This window comes from Anomaloglossus baeobatrachus, chromosome 7, assembly GCF_048569485.1.
Source record: "Anomaloglossus baeobatrachus isolate aAnoBae1 chromosome 7, aAnoBae1.hap1, whole genome shotgun sequence".
Classification (NCBI taxonomy): Eukaryota; Metazoa; Chordata; class Amphibia; order Anura; family Aromobatidae; genus Anomaloglossus; species Anomaloglossus baeobatrachus.
Window position 1 is genome coordinate 95,726,133 of NC_134359.1, and position 20,607 is coordinate 95,746,739.

General features: G+C 52.6%; 1 protein-coding gene across 1 annotated transcript in view; it reads left to right on the plus strand.

The window, feature by feature from the left end:
- LOC142245932 (sterol 4-C-methyltransferase strm-1-like) overlaps nucleotides 1-20,607 on the plus strand; it is a 164,807-nt gene that overhangs the window by 18,300 nt on the left and 125,900 nt on the right. The window contains exon 2 of the mRNA XM_075318940.1: nucleotides 19,994-20,138. Coding sequence (XP_075175055.1) covers nucleotides 20,028-20,138 — 111 coding nt within the window. The 5' untranslated portion in view covers nucleotides 19,994-20,027. The remainder of the gene's footprint in view (nucleotides 1-19,993; nucleotides 20,139-20,607) is intronic.

The window sequence follows — 20,607 nt, forward strand, 5'->3', positions numbered from 1 at the left end:
TACCGTAAGGACCGTGGACGGGCGGTGGCCCGGCGGTACCGGACCGGTACGCGAAGAGAAGCCAGCACCATCTGGCAGGGGCTTACGGACCCCGGCAAGGCTAGGAGTCGCCGTGAATTTGCCGAATTCGTTGGTGAAGGGAACCTCCTGGGTTTCCCAACGACTAAGTCCCGACAGAAGGCAACAGTCCAACCAAGAGAGGGAGACACCGTCACCGCCAAGGAAACTGTTTCTCAGGGCCAGAGCCTGCGAGCAAAAGGGGCTCCTTCGGCCCACATCCAAGCAGGGGAGCGGGTTACCGGTGGGAACCCATTGGAACCATCTACCGTACATAGGTGCAGGGAAAGGCAGTCATCACCAACCTGCCGGGAGAAACACCGCAGCCGCCTGTGGGAACCGTCCATCCAGCCGCTTGTTTTACCGAGAACTGTGTCCTCATCATTGGCTGAGTGAGTACCACCGTGCCGTGCGGCACAGCGCTGCCCCCGCGACCCTGCACCTCACCAGGCCCTGTAACCCGCCTGCCATCCATCCCTACCCCATCACCGGGCCCCAGGACCACCAACCCCCTACCCACGGAGGGGAGAACTAACAACAAAGCTGCTCCCTGTCACCGCTCCCGGGATCCCCGTCCGGAGCAGCGGTGGTGTCACTAATATCGCCACAGCCGTGGGTGGCGTCACGGACAATAATCAAAACCCCCACAATCAAAATCCCCTTTTCACTCACGGGCGAGGAACGCCGCTCGAGTCCCTGGGATCCGGCCCACCGCTCGAGCCACCACCGAGCAGCAGCCGCAGCAGCGGCCGGACCCGAGCAGTGGGAGAGCGCAGCGTCCCCTCCTCCGCCCGCGACAACTTGGCGTCATGAACAGGATCCTACCGTTCTACTGATTGGTGGAAGTGCGCCTTGTGTGACCGCCGGAGGTGTCCGGCCGGAAAATTTGAAAAGCTGCCATCTTGGGCGCGAAGAGTTCCCGCTCGAGCGTCTCCTCGAGTAGTGAAGGCGCAAAGGCCTAAATCCCGCCCCTATAGAGGAGCAGCCGGAAAGAGACTAAGGGGGACGAAATGGCGGCGGGTCGCATGTGAGTGTGGCTATAAAAGCAGGGACGTCAGGACTCTGCAGCGATACTGGGTCCCTGGAAAGCTGTGTGGCCAAGATGCATAGTCCAACTCCCAACGACGAAGCGCAAGTGCCCAGCTCGGCGACGTGGCTGAGAGACCGAACCGCCCCGCTGAGTAACCGTCTGCAGGCCCACATGCAGCTCCTCCTGGAGGAGTGGGAGACCGACATGGCGGACGTGGTGGCTACTATGCGGAAACGTGAGGTGGAGGAGGATTTGAAGGAATGGGTAAGAGACCCACACCCCTGTATTCCCGAGGGATCGGCCACTGCGCCTGAGGGGCCCGGCCTGCACCCGCTCACCCTGCCTTCTCCCCCGCTGCCCGTGTAAGTTACTGCCGCTCCGCCACTAGGCCCGCTACCCGTCCAACCGGTAGCGATACCCTGCCAATCCGCCCCGGCGGACCGACTGGCTGCAGACGCGCGGGGCCGGCCTGAAGCACCCCTGTGGGAACCGCCAAGATCGCGGCCCCTTAGTGAAGACGTATCAGAGGACCCGGCCAGGATGGCACCAGGCGCTGTGCCCGAGTCCAGAACCGTGGAGTGGATGAAGGCCAGAATAATTGAGTTCAACCAACGCCAGCAGAACCAGATATGCCTTATGATGGAGCAGTGGACCAATGAGGTGGAGATGCTGATTGCGACTGCCCCGATGTACGGGATGGGAACAGATGTGACGGAGCCGACTGGTGACCCACGTCCCTATGTCCTACCAGGACCGGCCACTGCGGCTGAGGGGCCCGGCCTAGTCTTGACCCACGCATCGCCCTCACCGTTACTTATGGGGCGCCTCAGCGTGAACCCGCCTGACCTGCTGCCCCGTGCTACTGCAGTAGGATCTGATGCGCTGGATACTGGGAGCCAGGAGGCTGCAGCAGCTGGCGGCAACCCGCCTGACGCAGAGACAAGTGATAGTGACTCCAGTGACTCCAGCTCCGGTTCTGAGCCCACCCCTGAAAGTGAGGAGGCAAGTGAGTGTCTCCGCTACGTGGGGAACCGGTAGTTTATTACACTGCGCGTAATGGTGGGAACGGATACCGGGCACCCCTGTCACAGCAGGCATGTCACTGCATGTTTGATATGCTGGTGGCGGAGGATGGGGCCGCCTCATCAGAAGAGTCGGAGTAAGGGCAGCGGAATGCCGTTGTCACCGTCCCCATTGGGACCACCAACATTGTGTGTTTAAAGTTTGAAAAGTTTGAAAATGAATGATAAGTGAATGATACCGTGAAAAAGTCACCTGATTTGCAATGTGATTTGGAACCGGTCGTTGCCGGCAACTGGTCCCCGTTGGGACCCCCTTCACCATTTTGCATAAGGAACTCCTTATGAACATGCCCGAGAACTAGCAGGGCAACCACAAACTTGTGGCCTGTAAATAAATATTTTGTGGCTTTCACCGTTACCGCCTCCGGAGAGGCAGATTGGAGGAAGGGCCCGCAGTGGAGCAGACTGGGGCCCAGCCACCACCGGAACCGGTAGCAATCCTCTGGGGGTTTCAGGGGTTCCCCATGGACGTGGGTCCCCTGAAAAGGACAGAACCCGCTCGGGCAACTTGTGCAGGACTGGGGTCAAGGGGTGCTGCCTGTTTGCTTAGGGGCAGCATCAGGGCCAGGTTGCTTGGGTGGGTGAGAGCGGAAGCCGTAACCGTTTAGTACCGTTAGTAACGTTAAAGTAAGAGTACCTCCCGATGTGGGAAGAAGTTATTATAATTGTATGTGTGTTACCGTTTTTCTATCTTTTTTCAGTTGGTGAAAATAAAACCGGTGATGGACGGGCAGCCTGCGGACGGTCTGCATTTAAATAAGGGGTAATGTGGCGCCCTGGACAAGCGAGGGGCCACAGAGAACAACACCAACACACCCCACACTCCCAGCAGGCACACCGAAGTCAGACACAAAACCCTTGTTGCCTTCCTCCAGGGGCTGATGTTCACACCAGGGGGTGGGCCAGGCGGTTGGCCCCGCCCACCGAGCAGTTCACAGTCCTGGAGGCGGGAAAGACAGATCAGATTAGTTGGTGAGGTGAAAGTGGAAGGAAGCGAAGTAGCAGTCGAGCAATCTGAAGTTGGTCCGGGTGTGTGGCCCGGACAGATCAGCAAGGTTGGCAGACGGTGGTGACCGTCTGCCGGAGTGGCCAATTGGAGTCTACCGTAAGGACCGTGGACGGGCGGTGGCCCGGCAGTACCGGACCGGTACGCGAAGAGAAGCCAGCACCATCTGGCAGGGGCTTACGGACCCCGGCAAGGCTAGGAGTCGCCGTGAATTTGCCGAATTCGTTAGTGAAGGGAACCTCCTGGGTTTCCCAACGACTAAGTCCCGACAGAAGGCAACAGTCCAACCAAGAGAGGGAGACACCGCCACCGCCAAGGCAACCGTTTCTCAGGGCCAGAGCCTGCGGGCAAAAGGGGCTCCTCCGGCCCACATCCAAGCCGGGGAGCGGGGGACCGGTGGGAACCCATTGGAACCATCTACCGTACATAGGTGCAGGGAAAGGCAGTCATCACCAACCTGCCGGGAGAAACAACACCGCAGCCGCCTGTGGGAACCGTCCATCCAGCTGCTTGTTTTACCGAGAACTGTGTCCTCATCATTGGCTGAGTGAGTACCACCGTGCCGTGCGGCACAGCGCTGCCCCCGCGACCCTGCACCTCACCAGGCCCTGTAACCCGCCTGCCATCCATCTCTACCCCATCACCGGGTCCCGGGACCACCAACCCCCTACCCACGGAGGGGAGAACTAACAACAAAGCTGCTCCCTGTCACCGCTCCCGGGATCCCCGTCCGGAGCAGCGGTGGTGTCACCAATATCACCACAGCCGTGGGTGGCGTCACGGACAATAATCAAAACCCCCACAATCAAAATCCCCTTTTCACTCACGGGCGAGGAACGCCGCTTGAGTCCCCGGGATCCGGCCCACCGCTCGAGCCACCACCGAGCAGCAGCCGCAGCAGCGGCCGGACCCGAGCAGTGGGAGAGCGCAGCGTCCCCTCCTCTGCCCGCGACACAAGAATATATGTTTTTGTTTCTCTCACTGAGAGCAATCAATCATTTTTCAACTGACTTACATGGTAGTAAAACCTTGTTTCTTTTAACTTCTATAGGGAAGCATACTTGTTGACTCAGGGAATTCACTGACTCCCAAGTGGAGTCTAAAGGCCCCGTCACACTAAGCAACATCGCTAGCAACATCGCTGCTAACGAACAACTTTTGTGACGTTGCTAGCGATGTTGCTGTGTGTGACATCCAGCAACAACCCGGCCCCTGCTGTGAGGTCGCTGGTTGTTGCTGAATGTCCTGGGCCATTTTTTAGTTGTTGCTGTCCCGCTGTGAAGCACAGATCGCTGTGTGTGACAGCGAGACAGCAACAACTAAATGTGCAGGCAACAGGAGCCGGCTTCTGCGGAGGCTGGTAACCACAGTAAACATCGGGTAACCAAGAAGCCCTGTCCTTGGTTACCCGATATTTACCTTTGTTACCAGCCTCCGCCGCTCTCACTGTCAGTGCCGGCTCCTGCTCTGTGCACATGTAGCTGCAGGACACATCGGGTTAATTAACCCGATGTGTGCTGTAACTAGGAGAGCAGGGAGCCAGCGCTCAGTGTGCGCTGCTCCCTGCTCCCTGCACGTGTAGCTCCGTGCGCTGGTAACCAAGGTAAATATCGGGTTGGTTACCCAATATTTACCTTAGTTACCAAGCGCAGCATCTTCCACGTGGCGCTGGGGGCTGGTCACTGGTTGCTGGTGAGCTCACCAGCAACTCGTGTAGCCACGCTCCAGCGATCCCTGCCAGGTCAGGTTGCTGGTGGGATCGCTGGAGCGTCGCAGTGTGACATCTCACCAGCAACCTCCTAGCAACTTACCAGCGATCCCTATCGTTGTTGGGATCGCTGGTAAGTTGCTTAGTGTGACTGGACCTTAACCCAGTAAATGGTTGTAACTGATTATATTGTCGGTATTTAAATGGAGCTGTCTTTATTCTAGTTAGGGTTCGCTCACGCTAGTGATGATCTCATCTGAGAGAATCGGATGCATTTTGCAAATGACACTTGGCTCAATCTGTGCTCCGAGTTTCATTCATTGTGATCGACTTCTTGCGCACATCGTACCTGAGTACAGCGATGCTCGCACAAGGTCATACGTAAAGTGCCTAAACCTCAGGTTTGCTTATCTCTAGTTATAACTAGAGATGATGAGCGGACCCATGGAAGTTTGGGTTCTGCTGGTCCAAATAGAAAAAAACAAAAAGACCAGCTCACCTGTACCCAGTGCACGGATAATCACCTCCAGGAATCCAAAATGTAGAGAAAAAAGTAGTAGGTCCAGCACATATAAAAAAAACTCGTCTTTTATTCTAAGATCATAAAAATGTTTGCTCTCATACGGAGATACACTTGTAAAAACAGGTCAGGATACTCCAGATTAACATGTTTTGAGGATAACCGCTTAGTCATAACCTGACTGAGTCATCACCTAAGGCCCGTTTCACACGTCAGTGAAAAACACAGATGTTCTTCACTGACGTGTAAAACACGCACATGTCCCTCCGTGTGTCGTGATTCACGGCACACGTGGGTTGTCTAAGTGCAATTCGGGCTCCGTTCTCCGTGGTCCATGATTGCACATAGAGATTAACTCACCTGTGTCCGCTCCCGCTCTCCTTGGTGCTGAACGCTCCCGCGGTGCAGCATCCGGCCGCCGCTGACCTCCGCAGCAGCTGCTTCCGGGTCGGCTGTGTCGTGCATTCATGAATATGCACGACAGTAATGAGCCGGCTCAGAAGCAGCAGGCATAACAGGCTGCAGAGAGCGCCGCTGGAGGCGGGTGAGTAAAAATTATTTTTATTTTATATGCACGTTTTTTTCTGACACGTGTTTCACGGATCACACCACTGCGTGGTCCGTGGGACAACAGTGATGCCAAAAAAAATGGACATGTCTCCGTGCGGCAATCACGGACACGCGGGTACGCCGCACGGAGACAAGGTCAGTGAAAAATCATTGATGTGTGAGCAGACCCATTGATTATAATGGGTCTGCGTATGTCAGTGATTCTGGTACGTAGAAAAAAAAGCACAAACGTACCAGAATCACTGACGTGTGAAAGGGGCCTAAATCAAATATATAAAGGGACTTGGTTGAGAGAAAAAAACCCCCGCAAACATGGGTAGAGAAAAATCCAACTCCTCCATGTTCAGATGGTTTCATAGCAGCATTAACCCTTACATGAGAAAAGAATTTTCTTTTTCTTTAACACAAAATATTAAACACACATTTTTTATTTATTTTTTTAAATAGTAAAAACACTAATACAATTATACAAGAGAATTTAATAATGCAGTATCAAGTCCGTTCTTTTGTTTAATCCTTTGGGATTTGATTTAGGTGATGATTCAGTCAGGGTATGACTAAGGTTATCCTCAAAATGCATTAATCTGGACTATCCTGACCTGTTTTTACAAGTGTATCTCTCTATGTGAGCCTACTTTTCTATGATGTTGGAATAAAAGACGAGGTTTTTTTTATAGGTTCTGCTGCTCCAGCTGAACTACTTTTTTAAAGTTCACTTTTGGACTCGGACTTGGCCGGAACTTCATATGAAGTCAATGATTGGCAGTTCGGGTCACATGCTGCGTTTAGGGGGTTAAACAGCCAGGGACAGAGTAGGCACCGACCCTGGCTGTGAGAGCCAGGGCTCGGCTGTCAGTGAAGCTGAGTCCTCGGTAATTGCTAAGACATTCTTCATAGGTCAGGAAGCACCCAAAAAAATAGGACATACCGATACATCCAAGGTTGTAAAGGGCTTAAAGGTTTTTATGCATTTAAAGATGTGCACAGATAGATGGATAGATAGAAACTAGATATATAGATAATAGTTTGTAGAGCTTTCTATTTAACCAAATAAATAATTTAATGTATAAAACAGTGCGGGGTCTACCTTATTTTTGATACCCAGCAAACAGCTGTCACCTGATATTTTTATCCCACAGCGATCCCAGAATTGGACCTTCACGAGATCCTGAGGTATTATCCAAAAAGACATCTGGCATCAAGCCCTCGTGTTAGTAATGGAGAGGTGTCTATCAGACACTGCCATTACTAGACCAGTAATCCAAAAAAAAATGAAAAAAAAAAAAAAAAAGACAGCCACACAGAAAAAAATGTTTATTGAAATAAATACTCCACAACACGTTCCTTCCACTTATTTACCACTTTATTAAGATAATATATTTAAAAAAAAACGGAAAAATAAACAAGCAGGTCAAGCGATTCCGTCATAGTCCACAAATGGAAATTTGCAAAAAGAACTAAACATAAAAACAGAGAAACAAACAAAACAATTTCCTCGTTCACCACTTGACCACTGAGGAAGGATTCTCCGGTCGTGATGGTTAGTATACCCACTTAACCTAATAAATAACACACCGACTGCATGTGACTTGGTTAAACAAATTGGCCACAGCAGCCTTTATTACCTATTATTAACATACTAACACAAGGGGGCGCCGTCCAACGGGCGACCCCAAACAAATAATAGGTAACACATAAATAATAACTGTACATGTAACCCCATGTAGGCCCGGTCCAGAAACCACTTCCTCCACCAATATCCCTGGCCGCAACACTCCGACCCAGAGATGAGGTATTAATCACCCCGTGGATTAATACCCCCCAAACCTTGCAGAACCCCGTGCCTGCAATTTACCGGAACCCGGAGACACCATACCAAGACAGTGCCTCTCAGTCCAGCCACCAATCCCTTACAACCGCCTCTGGACCAGACCTACCCCCGCCACAGGACAGGACACGTGACACCTTACGTGGCCTGGACCCGCCACACACCCAAGGCTTGCTCCACCATCACGCAAACCCAAGGCCCATAGATCAGAACCAATCTCAGTAAGGTGAACCCCATCACCCCTTCGAAACTGCCACTTTGGCGACTCCAGATCCGCACGTCACACTACAATACCGCCGTTTCTCCGCACGAAACGCGCAACCACCCTGTTCACATGAGCCCGGGCGCGATTCAGCTTCTCAACTGACCGTGCCCCCCTCCACACCAATGTGGCCACAATCCGACCATACCACTATCAAACCCGGATACCTGGTCCATAAACGCAATAGATCCATCTTGATGTCCCAGATCAAATCACGTGATGCCCGCACTCCCAAGTCATTTCCCCCCCCACGTGCAAAAACCAACACGTTCGGAGGTCTATCCACCCTGCAATAGTATTCAAACTCCGTCACGACCCTGCTCCATTCCATGCCCCGCACACCGAACCACTTGACCAACGCAAGCGATCTGTCCACCCAACTGCCGACCATTCAGGCGAGCATCGGCCCGACGGGCCCCCCAGAACACGAAGGAGAGCCCCAGAATCCATATCAGGCAGATTCCTACAACCACAGAAACTTTACCAAACAAACCCCACCAACACCAATTTTTTAGCATGAAACCCCGACAAAGCCACAACCAACTACTCCATAAAGCCCTCACTGGGACAACAACTGTGGGCGCACATAACCCCGAAAAACGATAAGACTCCCACCAACCGATTCGTCCCACCATGTCATCACCCAGGCCACAACGCGAAGCCTCCGCAGCCGCCCCGATCCTGAAGGAATGAGGCCCGTAATCTCCCGAGCATTCCCCCGCACAGCGCAAACAACTCCTCAGTACGGCCACAAACTGGTAACGAGACAAACCAAGACCCATCCACGTGCCATAACAGCAGGCCCGGAGGACCGCCCCCAAGCCGCAAAACTTCCTCACCAACTGCACCGGGCACAACGCATCCATCACAACCAACCTGCCTCGACCCATCAGGTCTGTTTTTTGGACCGCCTAAGCTGACACTCTACTCTCCGTCCCACCAATGCCACAACCTCGGACATCAGACCACCCCCCCTGAACCTGGAAGGGCTCACCAACGCCCCAAAAAGGCTAACACAAAAGCCGTTTCAAAAGCACCCTCTCATAAACTGAGACACAAATTTCCCGCAAACCGTCCACCAATTGCCGTAACAAAACCAAAGAAATGGGCCACCTAGTGTCCCGCTCCTTCGCCCCTTTTTCGAAAACCCTTCAAGGCCTGCCGCACCCAAAATTCCGCGGCACGCCCCACTCACCCCTGACCTTCAACCAAAAAGGCCACAGCCGCCACCCTAAGTATCATTGCTGATGCTGACTTCCCAGCCCTGAAATCCTTGCTCACTAGTGCCAGTAGCACCAACAAGTAATTTGCTCGCCCGTCACCAAACATAACTCCCAGCATCTCCTGCCACTCACCGAATTCCTAATGAAACCCGCAATCAATGCCTCACCAGGCTCCACAAGTCCTCTGGACACACTGCTCCGATCTCGTCTGCCCCCCGGCATGAACTCCCACAACCTGTGGACTGAAAATGAGATAAAGCGTCCGCCACCCCGTTATCAACCCCCACCACGTGTTTCGCAACCACATGAACGTTCCACAGTAAACACTTGAGCACCAAATGCCGCAGATAAGCCACTACCGGTCCGGACTCTGCTGACAAGCTGTTTATCGCATGCACCACCGCCTGATTATCGCAGTGATCGCACACTTTACATCCCGAAAATTGCGACCCCCCACAATTCCACCGTCACCACGATCGGAAATAACCACAGCAAGGCCAGATTCCTTACCAGACCAACCTGCCGCCATTCCTCAGGCCACCTCCCAACGTACCAATGTCCCTGAAAAAGTGGTGACGAAACCTGCCGACCCGGCCGCGTCCCTGTACAGTTCTAGCACACCATTGGGCACCACCTTCTTCAACCACAAGGCTCGGCCGTTAAAACATTGCAAGAAAAACATCCCAAACCAGAAAATCCTCCTTGATCTCCCGCGTGACCCGCACAAAATGCGCCGGGGACCGTACGCCTACCCTATCTGCCGCCAAAATTTTGGCGAACACCCGCCCCATTGGCATAATCCTGCACGCAAAGTTCAAACTTCCCGAGCAAAGACTGCACCACCTTCAGCCGCCCTTTCCGTGCTGCCAGCATTGCTGCTACCACTCACCACAAGGCCACCATCTTCCCCTCCGGCAGCCTGCATTCCATAGCCAAAGAGTCAATCTCAGTCCCCAAAGAAAACAGAAAATACCGCATAACCGTCGCCGGCCCCTCCGATTTATCCTGTGCTAAAGGGATCCCAAAGCTATCCGCCACTCTCTGTAAGGCGAACAACGAGCCAGCACAAACCATGGATCCCGCTGGACCGACACCAAGAAAATCATCTAGATAGAGAATAATGGAGGACAAACCAGACACGTCCCGCACCACCCACTCAGCAAAGGAACTAAACGCCTCAAAATACAAACCAGAAATTGAAACAGCCCATAGGAAAACAATGATCAACATAAACTCATCACCCCACCAGCAACCCAGAAGGTGCTGGTTCTCCGGATGCACCGGCAGCAAACGAAACGCCGATTCTACATCCACCTTTGCCATCAATGCACCGCATCCCGCCGCCCGCACCAAGTCCAGCGCTTTGTCAAACGAGACGTAGTACACTGCCGACAATTCTAGCGCGATGCCATCATTCACTGACGACCCCCCCTGGAAATGAAAGATGCTGGATGAGCCGAAATTTATCCGGCTCCTTCTTTGGCACCACCCCCAACCGGGACACCACCAGATTACTGCACGGCGGGCTCTCAAATGGACCCCCCCATCCTGCCCAACTCAACCTCTGTCCCCAACTTCCCACCCACAACCATAGGGTGGTCCCTTGCCAACCGTAAAGTACGACAAACCGGAGGCCATGCCTCAACCGCCGACGGAATCTGAAAACCGTATAAAAAACCAAACCGCAAAATTGACGCCGCTGCCCCGCCCGGATACCTATTTAAAAGATGGCGCCATCGCCCCTATTTTCACTGGCGTCCTCCCTTTTACCAAAAACCCGTCCCCCCTCAGCCGGAGCACTCATGCTCGAACCTGCATGCTGCCCCAAATTTGCACCGGCCGTCGCCAACTTGCCAGCACAATCCCTTTTTCTGGGTACCCGAGGGCCTGGCTCCCGTTCCCCCCGGCGCCGCCATGAAAGGGGGGGGGGTTGGCTCGGGGCCGCCATTCAACGCATCCATAAGGAAATGTCCTCACGGTCCCACCGCATGCCGGGCCGCAACGCCTTCCGCCGCCTAAACTGCTCATCATACCGCAGCCATGGCAAGCCCCTGTCCGTGCGATACGCCTCCCCCATTGCATCCCGATAATCAAACAGAGCCGAGCAGTGCTCTGGCTCCTTTTCCCCTATGACACTTGCCAAATTGCAAACGCCTGCAGCCAATTGGAAAAAAGGGGGCGAGGAATGAGCATATAACGGCGTTTTTCTTCCTCTTCCCCTTCCTTCTTGGGAGTCGTTCGGCTTCACCTTGTCCAGATTAAATTTTTTTTTTTTTTTTTTACAGGGGTAGCAGGGAAAATATCTTCACATACTCCCCCTTCCCAATCTTGTCCCTCACCTCCCTCTTGAGGTGAGCCCCTAACGGTCCCTCAAAGCACACGTAAACTTAGCCCTATCCGCCAAACGCACCACCTCATCCCCATTTTCCTTTTCTACCGCTGTTTAACCCACGGGCTCCACTACTCCACCAACCGCACCCGTCCCTACCGGCGCCGCCTCGCTGCTGACCGACGCTGCGCCATCCACCGTCGACCCGTCCAGGCCACTGCTGCCGCCGGCGCGCGCGTTAAACCCTGCAACAAACCCAGCAACTGACTAAGCAATGCTGACCCCCCTTGGCGCTGCCGTGCCCGCAGCCACCTCCCCAAAACTAGCACCCCGCGCCGCAAGCAATGCCGAATCCACGGCTAGCTCACCCGACCGTGGCGCAGAAATGGAAATTGGAACCGCGACGTCCTCCGCCATCTGCTCGTCAGATTCGTCCCCCCGACCTGAGGGCTCCCTCCTCTTCCTCGCTGTAGTCGTCCTCCACCATTCCAGCTCCAGGGGACGCAGCCAATGCATCCCCTCCACCACGGCCGCCCTCCTGGGCCACCGCGTGGGCACTGGCGGTGGGCATCCGTCTCTTCCTGTGCGGCGACAGCCCGCGAGACCGTCCTGTCCCCCGGGCCACCGCTGACCGAATTCTCTTCCTGGAGGAGCCTCTCCCTGAGCTCAGGGGGCTCCCCACCGTCGCCTCCAGCCCTCCAGGGGCCCCAACCGTGGCATCCCGCTGGGTCCTCCCCGGGAGGGGGAGACCGCTGCTGCCGGGCACAGTACTGCTGACCTGAGGGACCTGGCGGGAACCGCAGGGCTCCTGCCGTCCCCCCTGCTCCCCGCAGCCTCACGGGTATCCGGGTGCCGCCTGCACACACCGGTCCCCCCGCTGGCTGCCTGCGCCCAGCCCCCCCCGCCACCCACGGGGGGTACTGCTGGCCTCATTCAAACTGCAGGGCCCGCTCCCAGATAGAAGCTGCCGCAGGGCCGTGTCACACCGCCGGGTGCCCGTCACCAGGAGCAGGCCCCCAGGCTGGGCGCGCCCCCTCTCAAGCCTCCGATCTCCGCTGGGCACGCCCCCCGGTCCCGGGCTGCCGCTGGCCTGGTAAATTGAGCCCGAGGCCTGGGACCGGAAGTAGGCCCCAGGCCGGGCCCGCCTCCGTCCAGGCCGCCGCTGGCCTCAGATCGTCGCCGGGCTCGCTCCCGGCCGGGAGACGCCGCTGGGCTCCTCACTCCAGCCCGAGGCCCGACATCCAAAGAAGGCCCCAGGCTGGCCACACCCCCTTCGCGGCCGCCGCGGCCTCGCCAGAGATTCCTCCCTGCGGCCGGGGCAGACGCTGGAAGCAGCCGCTGCCCGCCCCGCCACGGAGGGTCCCGAGGGGGGCTCTCACTGGGCCTCCTTGCCCCCCCTGCGCCCGGGGAATACCTGATGGGGGGTGGGCCTGGAACGCCGCCCGCGGCCGAGGGGGGGACAAGGGGCAGGTGCCGACGGGGAAACCCAGGCAGCCCTGAAGTGGGACTGCACTGCCTGGGCCCCGTGCACCGCCATCGTTGATCGGATCAGTCCGTCCAGTGCCTGGAGGTCCGCCATGCCGGTGGTCAGGTCGGAATCCTTTACTGTCCGGAGTCACAAGGAAGGTAAGACCCCTCCCCTATAGTTTATATACTAGCCCCCTCCCCACCCTACAGTGACCCTATTCCACCAATCCCCTATAAGGGCCCATAATGCCCTTTAATTCACTTTATTAACCCCTCACTCCCTCCCTTCCCTCTGGTCATGTCGCCCCTCCCCCCTATGGGGTCCATGGCTTTCTTTATTCCTAAAAAAATAAAAGTCCCCAACAGGTCTGTTTTAGTCCAGAACAAATCCGACAAATAGGTCTATCAAGCATCATTCTGTTACTCCAAAGACTTTGCCAACAGCCACTTTCTGGTCCCACTCCATGCCTATAAAACAGTAATGTTACCGCTCATCAGAGTCACACAGTCACGCACAGCAATGCATGACACGTATGATCTGAAGAGCGGTAATGTTACTGATGTCACCTGTCACGGGGTCCTTCTCCCATATCACACAATCAACAGAGCGAGAGATGGCGGTACAATCCAAAGAGCATTTATTTCAAGCAAATCAAAACGGTTCATAACATAATCCACAAAACAGAGGGAAAAATTAGTCCAAAAATATGAATATAATCCAATAAGCGTTAAATGTCTAGGTCTCTCTCTGAGAAGTCTCAGCTTCTACCAGAGGATCAGCTTCTACCAGAGGGGCATATATGGTGCAGAGGTCAGCGGTACACTCTGGTGGAGGTGCTGGTAACTCTTCCTCAGGCGGGATGGAATGCTCAAAATGTACTGGACGAGATGGAGGTGCATGGGGCTCCCTCCGAGTCCTTGTGGGACAACCGCATTGCAGGTGCCCAGGTTGTCCGCACCCATAACATCTCCTCTCTGTGATCCCCCCAGGGCGTGGTCGGAACTGTTGGGGCCCAGAATTGTGAGCCATGGTTGTCATCGGCCTGTGGCTGGTTGGAGGGGCAGATATAACTGCAGAGGGCCAGGGAGCAGGAACAGGCTGTGGCTTATTGTACAGAAGCCCCCTCCATTGCGGTCGGATAGTAAGGGCCTCATCAGCCAGGGCTGCAGCTCCATCCAAGGTGCACGGCGTGCGCTCTCTGATCCATTCCCGTATTTCTGAGGGACACTTGTACAGAAATTGTTCTATAAGAAACACCTGTATAACGTCTTCCACAGTGAAGGCGTCTTCCACTTCCAGCCTTCTCTGACATGCCTGGGACATCTTATGAGCATAGATCCTAAACGATCCCCCCGTGGTGCATGGGAGGTCTCGGAACTGTGCCCTATGTGAGTCTGGGGTGATGGCATGGTAATCCAAGATAGTCCGCTTTACAATGTTGTAATCCCGCTTCTGCTGTGAGTCAATGGTGCGATAAGCCTCTGCCAGGCTTCCATTCAGGAGTCCCACTAACAAACGCATCCAGCCAGAGTGGGGAACCTCCATCATGATACACTGTTGCTCAAACGCCTTCAAGAACCCATCCACATCTCCGGAAGCCTCTTCAAATGGCTTGAAGTCCGCCCGGGTGATCCGCACAGGCTCCCGGATCGCTGGGTTTACACTCCAACTCACATTACTCCCTCTGTCGGATTCCATTGCTTCTTGTCTCCTTTGTGCTTGGCGAGCAGCCTGATCCTTATATTCCTGTGATACACCGGGGCCAAGAGCTGCCATCTCTTCTTCGAACCACACCACCCACTGGCTTTTTGGGGCAGGGATCCCCGTCCCCAGTGTTTGTCCGTCAGACATCTGGGAGGAGGTGGATTGGCTCTCACCCACAAGTAGATCAATTAAGGTTTCTTTACTCAGTCCCTGGTAGCTCAGGCCCAGATCATTGGCTCTCTCCTTTAGACTGGAAGCAGTCCAGTTTCTTTACTCACTCTGTTGGTGGATCTCCATTAGGCTGTGCTTTGTTGATCCCACTGCTGCCTCCAGTTGTCACAGGGTCCTTCTCCCATATCACACAATCAACAGAGCGAGAGATGGCGGTACAATCCAAAGCGCATTTATTCCAAGCAAATCAAAACGGTTCATAACATAATCCACAAAACAGAGGGAAAAATTAGTCCAAAAATATGAATATAATCCAATAAGCGATAAATGTCCAGGTCTCTCTCTGAGAAGTCTCAGCTTCTACCAGAGGATCAATCTTCCTGCTTCATTCTTGAACTTCTCCAACAGACTGGCAAATCTCTCAGGTAAGCAGAGTGTCCACAGTAGGTGGACTCTAGGCCCACCTCCCCCCACACCCAGGAACGGAAGTGCCTCAAGAGGCTATAACCTTGCACTATAGGGGGTGATTGCTTACAAACAATAGAAATGTACACAGAAGGAACACAGAATGGACAATGAACCATGCCCAAACATTAAGGGGTGCTTCACACACAGAGAGCTCGCTGCCGAGATCGCTGCTGAGTCACGCTTTTTGTGACGCAGCAGTGACCTCATTAGCGATCTCGCTGTGTGTGACACTGAGCAGCGATCTGGCCCCTGCTGCGAGATCGCTGCTCGTTACACACAGCCCTGGTTCGTTTTCTTCAAAGGCGCTCTCCCACTGTGACACACAGATCGCTGTGTGTGACAGCGAGAGAGCGACAAATGAAGCGAGCAGGGAGCAGGAGCCGGCGTCTGGCAGCTGCGGTAAGCTGTAACCAAGATAAACATCGGGTAACCAAGGTGGTTACCTGATATTTACCTTAGTTACCAGCCTCCGCCGCTCTCACGCTGCCTGTGCTGCCGGCTCCGGCTCTCTGCACATGTAGCTGCTGTACACATCAGGTTAATTAACCCGATGTATACTGTAGCTAGGAGAGCAAGGAGCCAGCGCTAAGCAGTGTGCGCGGCTCCCTGCTCTCTGCACATGTAGCTGCATTACACATCGAGTTAATTAACCCGATGTGTACTGTAGCTAGGAGAGCAAGGAGCCAGCGCTCAGTGTGCGCGGCTCCCTGCTCCCTGCACACACAGCTAAGCGGTGTGCGCTGGTAACTAATGTAAACATCGGGTAACCATACCCGATGTTTACCTTAGTTACCAGTGTCCGCAGCTTCCAGACGCCGGCTCCGTGCAAGCGCAGCGTCGCTTGCACGTCGCTGCTGGCTGGGGGCTGGTCACTGGTCGCTGGTGAGATCTGCCTGTTTGACAGCTCACCAGCGACCATGTGGCGATGCAGCAGCGATCCTGGCCAGGTCAGATCGCTGGTCGGATCGCTGCTGCATCGCTAAAGTGTGAAGGTACCCTAACCCACACAAAATTGTATACAATCCACAATATTCCACAATCACATCACCCTTAGTGATGGGAGGACTTGCAGATAACTGGGATCGGCGGGTCTAACTGGATTGAAAAAAAAAACAGCTCTGACCTAGAATTGATCCCAGATATCTGTCTGGACGGCTGTCCCCATATAAGGGTATGGGGGCCAGATTCCATTGCTTGAAAATGGTGGTAGAAGGGATAGGTGAATTTGAGCAAGCACACTACACTTACTGAGTCTGAGTCGTGGCTGTAACTGCTCCCATGGCCGCTCATTCTACATTCGGTGCAGCTCATTATTGCTCATCAATATTCACTGCTTCCCCCCCAATGGCAGTTCCCACATCTCTTATTGGTTGCTGTCAGACATGCCCCCAGCCTGAGTGACAGAGTGTCGGACTGCAACCAATCACAGACCCCATCTGCGGGTCCCTATTGTGGTGTAAAACTAAATTTAACAAAAATTGTCATAGTTTCCCTTCATATTATGATACCCAGAACAGATAAAGCCTGTGCTCTTATCTTGGCTGTGTATCAAAATAAGAGGAACTGCATGCTGCTTTTTTTACATTAAAATGTTTAAATACTGTAAATATATATTTTTTTTAAATGCCCTACGGTTACCTCCAATTTTGATACCCAGCGATGATAAAGCCGACAGCTGGGGCTGGTGTTCTCAGGCTGGGGAGACCCATGCTTTTTGTGCCCCCCCAGCCTAAAAATAGTAGCCTGCAGCCATCCAGGATCATTGCAACAATTAGATGTGACAGTCCCAGAACTTTACCTGGCTCTTCCCGAAAGAAATAAACACAAACACCAAAAAATCCTGTATTTGAAATAATATACAAAAAAAACCCACCCTCTTTCATCAATTAATTAACCCCCAAAACACCCAGGTCCAACATAATGCACATGAGGTCCCCTGACGTGTCCAGGTGTGCTACAGCTAAAGTGACAGGGGGTGGCCACAGAACATTACCGCCCGCTGTGAGCTTCAGGCAGAGACTGAGCCGGGTGATGAGCGGTGACATCACTCAGGTTATTTGCGGTTGCAGCTGGAGATTCCCACAGTCCTCCATCTGTGATCGCAGGTAACCTGACCTCAGGTGAACTCAGTAAACTCAGTGATCTCACGTCTGAGTTCACAGACCTGCATCTCCTGGAAGAAAATTACTTTTTTTTTTCCAAAAGATAAAGATTTGGTGATGAAATTTTTACACCATATTCTTACACCCAATCTACACCTCTTGACAAAAGAAAAAAAAATAATCGCACCACATACAGTAGTGACGTGTTTTTTTTTGCCAGGAGCTGGTGCAGCTATATGCTGTAAAAATGTCAGCACCAAATCTGCATCTCTTGGCAAAAAACGTGGTTTTCTGCCAGGAGATGCAGGTCTGTGAACTCAGTGAGTTTACTGAGGTCAGGTTACCTGCGGTTACAGGTGGGGTACCGTGGGAACCTCCAGCTGTGACTGCAAATAACCTGAGTAAGTATCTGCCTGAATCTCACAGCGTGTTGTCAGGTTCTATGGCCGCCCTTTGTAACTTCGAATGTAGCAGAGCTGAAATCGTTATGGGACCTCATGTGGATTACCTCGGATCTGGGTGTTTTGGGAGTTAATAAAGGGGTGAAAGAGTGTGGTTTTTGTATTTAATTTCAAATAAATTATTTTTTTGATTTGTTTTTATTTTTTTTTCTCTTACAGTTTCTTTTCACTTAGTTATGGGGGGTCTCATAGATGCCTCTTATTACTAATCTAGGGCTATGTGGCAGTTGTGGCACTTACAGACACGCCGGAGACTCAGAAGTATAAGGCCAGAATCACACTTGTTAGTGCCTCGCGTGTAACTCACGCGAGTCTCTCATGGTAGAACTCGGCTTGGCCGCAGACTCCCCTGACAGGAGCGGGTCGGTTGCATGTATCTCTATGCAGCTCAGACGCTCCTGTATGCATAGTGTGCGGCCATGGCGAGTTCTACCATGAGAGACTCGCGCGAGTTACACGCGAGGCACTAGCAAGTGTGATTCTGGCCTAACTCACTTGCTTGATTCTTATTGTCTTTATTTTTCCTTTATTTTTTTTTCTTTCCCAAGTTGCTGGATCTGGAGCATTACCTGGAGTTCCCTGAGAATTCCGGTCCAAGGCCTGGCACTTGGGTACTTTTGAAACCGCACGGATCTGGACTTTTACAGACCAGGTCCACCCATCACTAGTCACCGCTCTACAGAGTTGCCGGACCTCAAAGTAAATAAATAAAGTGGTGATTGAGTGGAGGGAAAGTGTCAGGGAGTATTTATGTTATGATCCAGGCCAGCTTTTCCCTGCTGTGGTTTCACTCAGCTCTCGCCTGGTTATGTCAGAGGTTAACTTCCTCTGCCTCTTTCTGGATCCCAGGACACTATATCTTGCAGCTGCACCTATGGTTCAGCGCCAGTGATATTTCTGCCTTGCAGCGTGTGTACTGGCTCTGGTGAGTGTTCCCGATCTGTCCTGCCTCCCTGCTACTGTGTCCTGACTTGTACCCTCCCCTGTTCATATGCTCGTCCTGGTCCCTGACTACCCGTGCCTGTCTGCTGTTTTCCCCTGTCCTAAAATGTTTGTTCTCATCATTTCTCTGTATTTGGACTTCCCGGCTGCTAAAACTGTATCATCGCTCCTGATTCCGGCATTCGTCTCTCGCTTTTGGTTTGTACGCTTTTCTTCAGCTCCTGACTCTTTGCTAGCTTCTGACCACGATTTGTCTCTCCCTGGGCTTCTGTCTTAGACCTGATGCTGCTGACTCGAATTACTGACTACTCGGCTGACCCCTAGTGGTTGCTTGCTAAACTGCACTCTGAAGCTACATTACCTGTGGCTTCAGTAACTTCAGTAGTGCAGCCTGACAATTTATTTCAATAAAGTACTTTTTGTGTCTGTCTGATTACTGGGTTAGTATTGAGTGTCTGATATTCATCTATCCATTAATAACTCCAGGGACTTGATGCCAGCTGTGTTTTTGAAAACTAAATAGCTGACATCAACCCCTTATATTACCCCAATTGCCAAAGCACCAGGGTATTGGGAATAGCCAAGGCGAAGCACCAGACTGGGAGCATCTTGTGATACTACACTTCTGGGGAGGATGCAGGCCTGTATTTTTAGGCTGGGAAGGACCAATAACCATGGACCTTCCCTGCCTGATAATATCAGCCTCCAGCTGTCTGCTTTACCTTTGCTGGTTTTCATTTAATTATTTATTTGGTTAATAGCTGTACTATCTATGTATCTCACATCATTAACACCTAAAAATCATTAATTTTTTGAATGCATTTAATTCTTGTACATATCACATGGATAGCACAAGGATGTCATCAATGTGCTGTACGTGTTTTTCACAGAGCCATAGACTTCTATTGCCACTTTTCATTCACGCTGATGGTAAAAAATGGACATGTCTCCTTGTGGATCACGGTCTGTTTGAAAACACGGACATATGAAGATCATAATAGGTTATAAAAATATTAACATTTGAAGGAGAGAGATTTAAAAATGTTTCTATTCAATTAACAGATTTTTACATCACCCAAAGCAAGCAGAGATCATCATGGCAATCCGCTTGTTCAAGAAAACGGCATTTTCATTTACATATCAAAAGTATATGATTCAAGTCTCTGATGAAATCACCAATATGGTTTTATCCTATGTGAAAATGAGAGTAAGTATAACCAGAGGGTATGCTATTGAATTAACTACTCTAGTCCTAGTTATATGTAAACCTTTCAGTTCATCTCACGTCTTATTTACTATAGAATTGTATTCCCCAAAAAGTAACAATTCTAGGGAACCTTTTCTTCAAAGTTTGCATGGTCCCATTCCCTTCCCACATAGAATTATCACTATATTCACTAGTTAATTCTACCATGTCTCTTGTAAGTAGGATATGCCTCTGTAAGTTTACGTTGTCACTGAGTTTTTTATGTTGCAACATTTCCCCCCTATTACCCTATTTCCCATAAAATAAGACCTACCCCGAAAATAAGTGTCGCGGGCGGGGAGGAGGTTGTCAGCACTGCGCTCACCCCTCTGCTCGGGTCCGGCGGCTGCTGCTCAGTGGTGGCTCGAGCGGTGGGCCGGATCCCGGGGGTTCTCGAGCGGCGCTCCTCGCCCGTGAGTGAAAGGGGGAT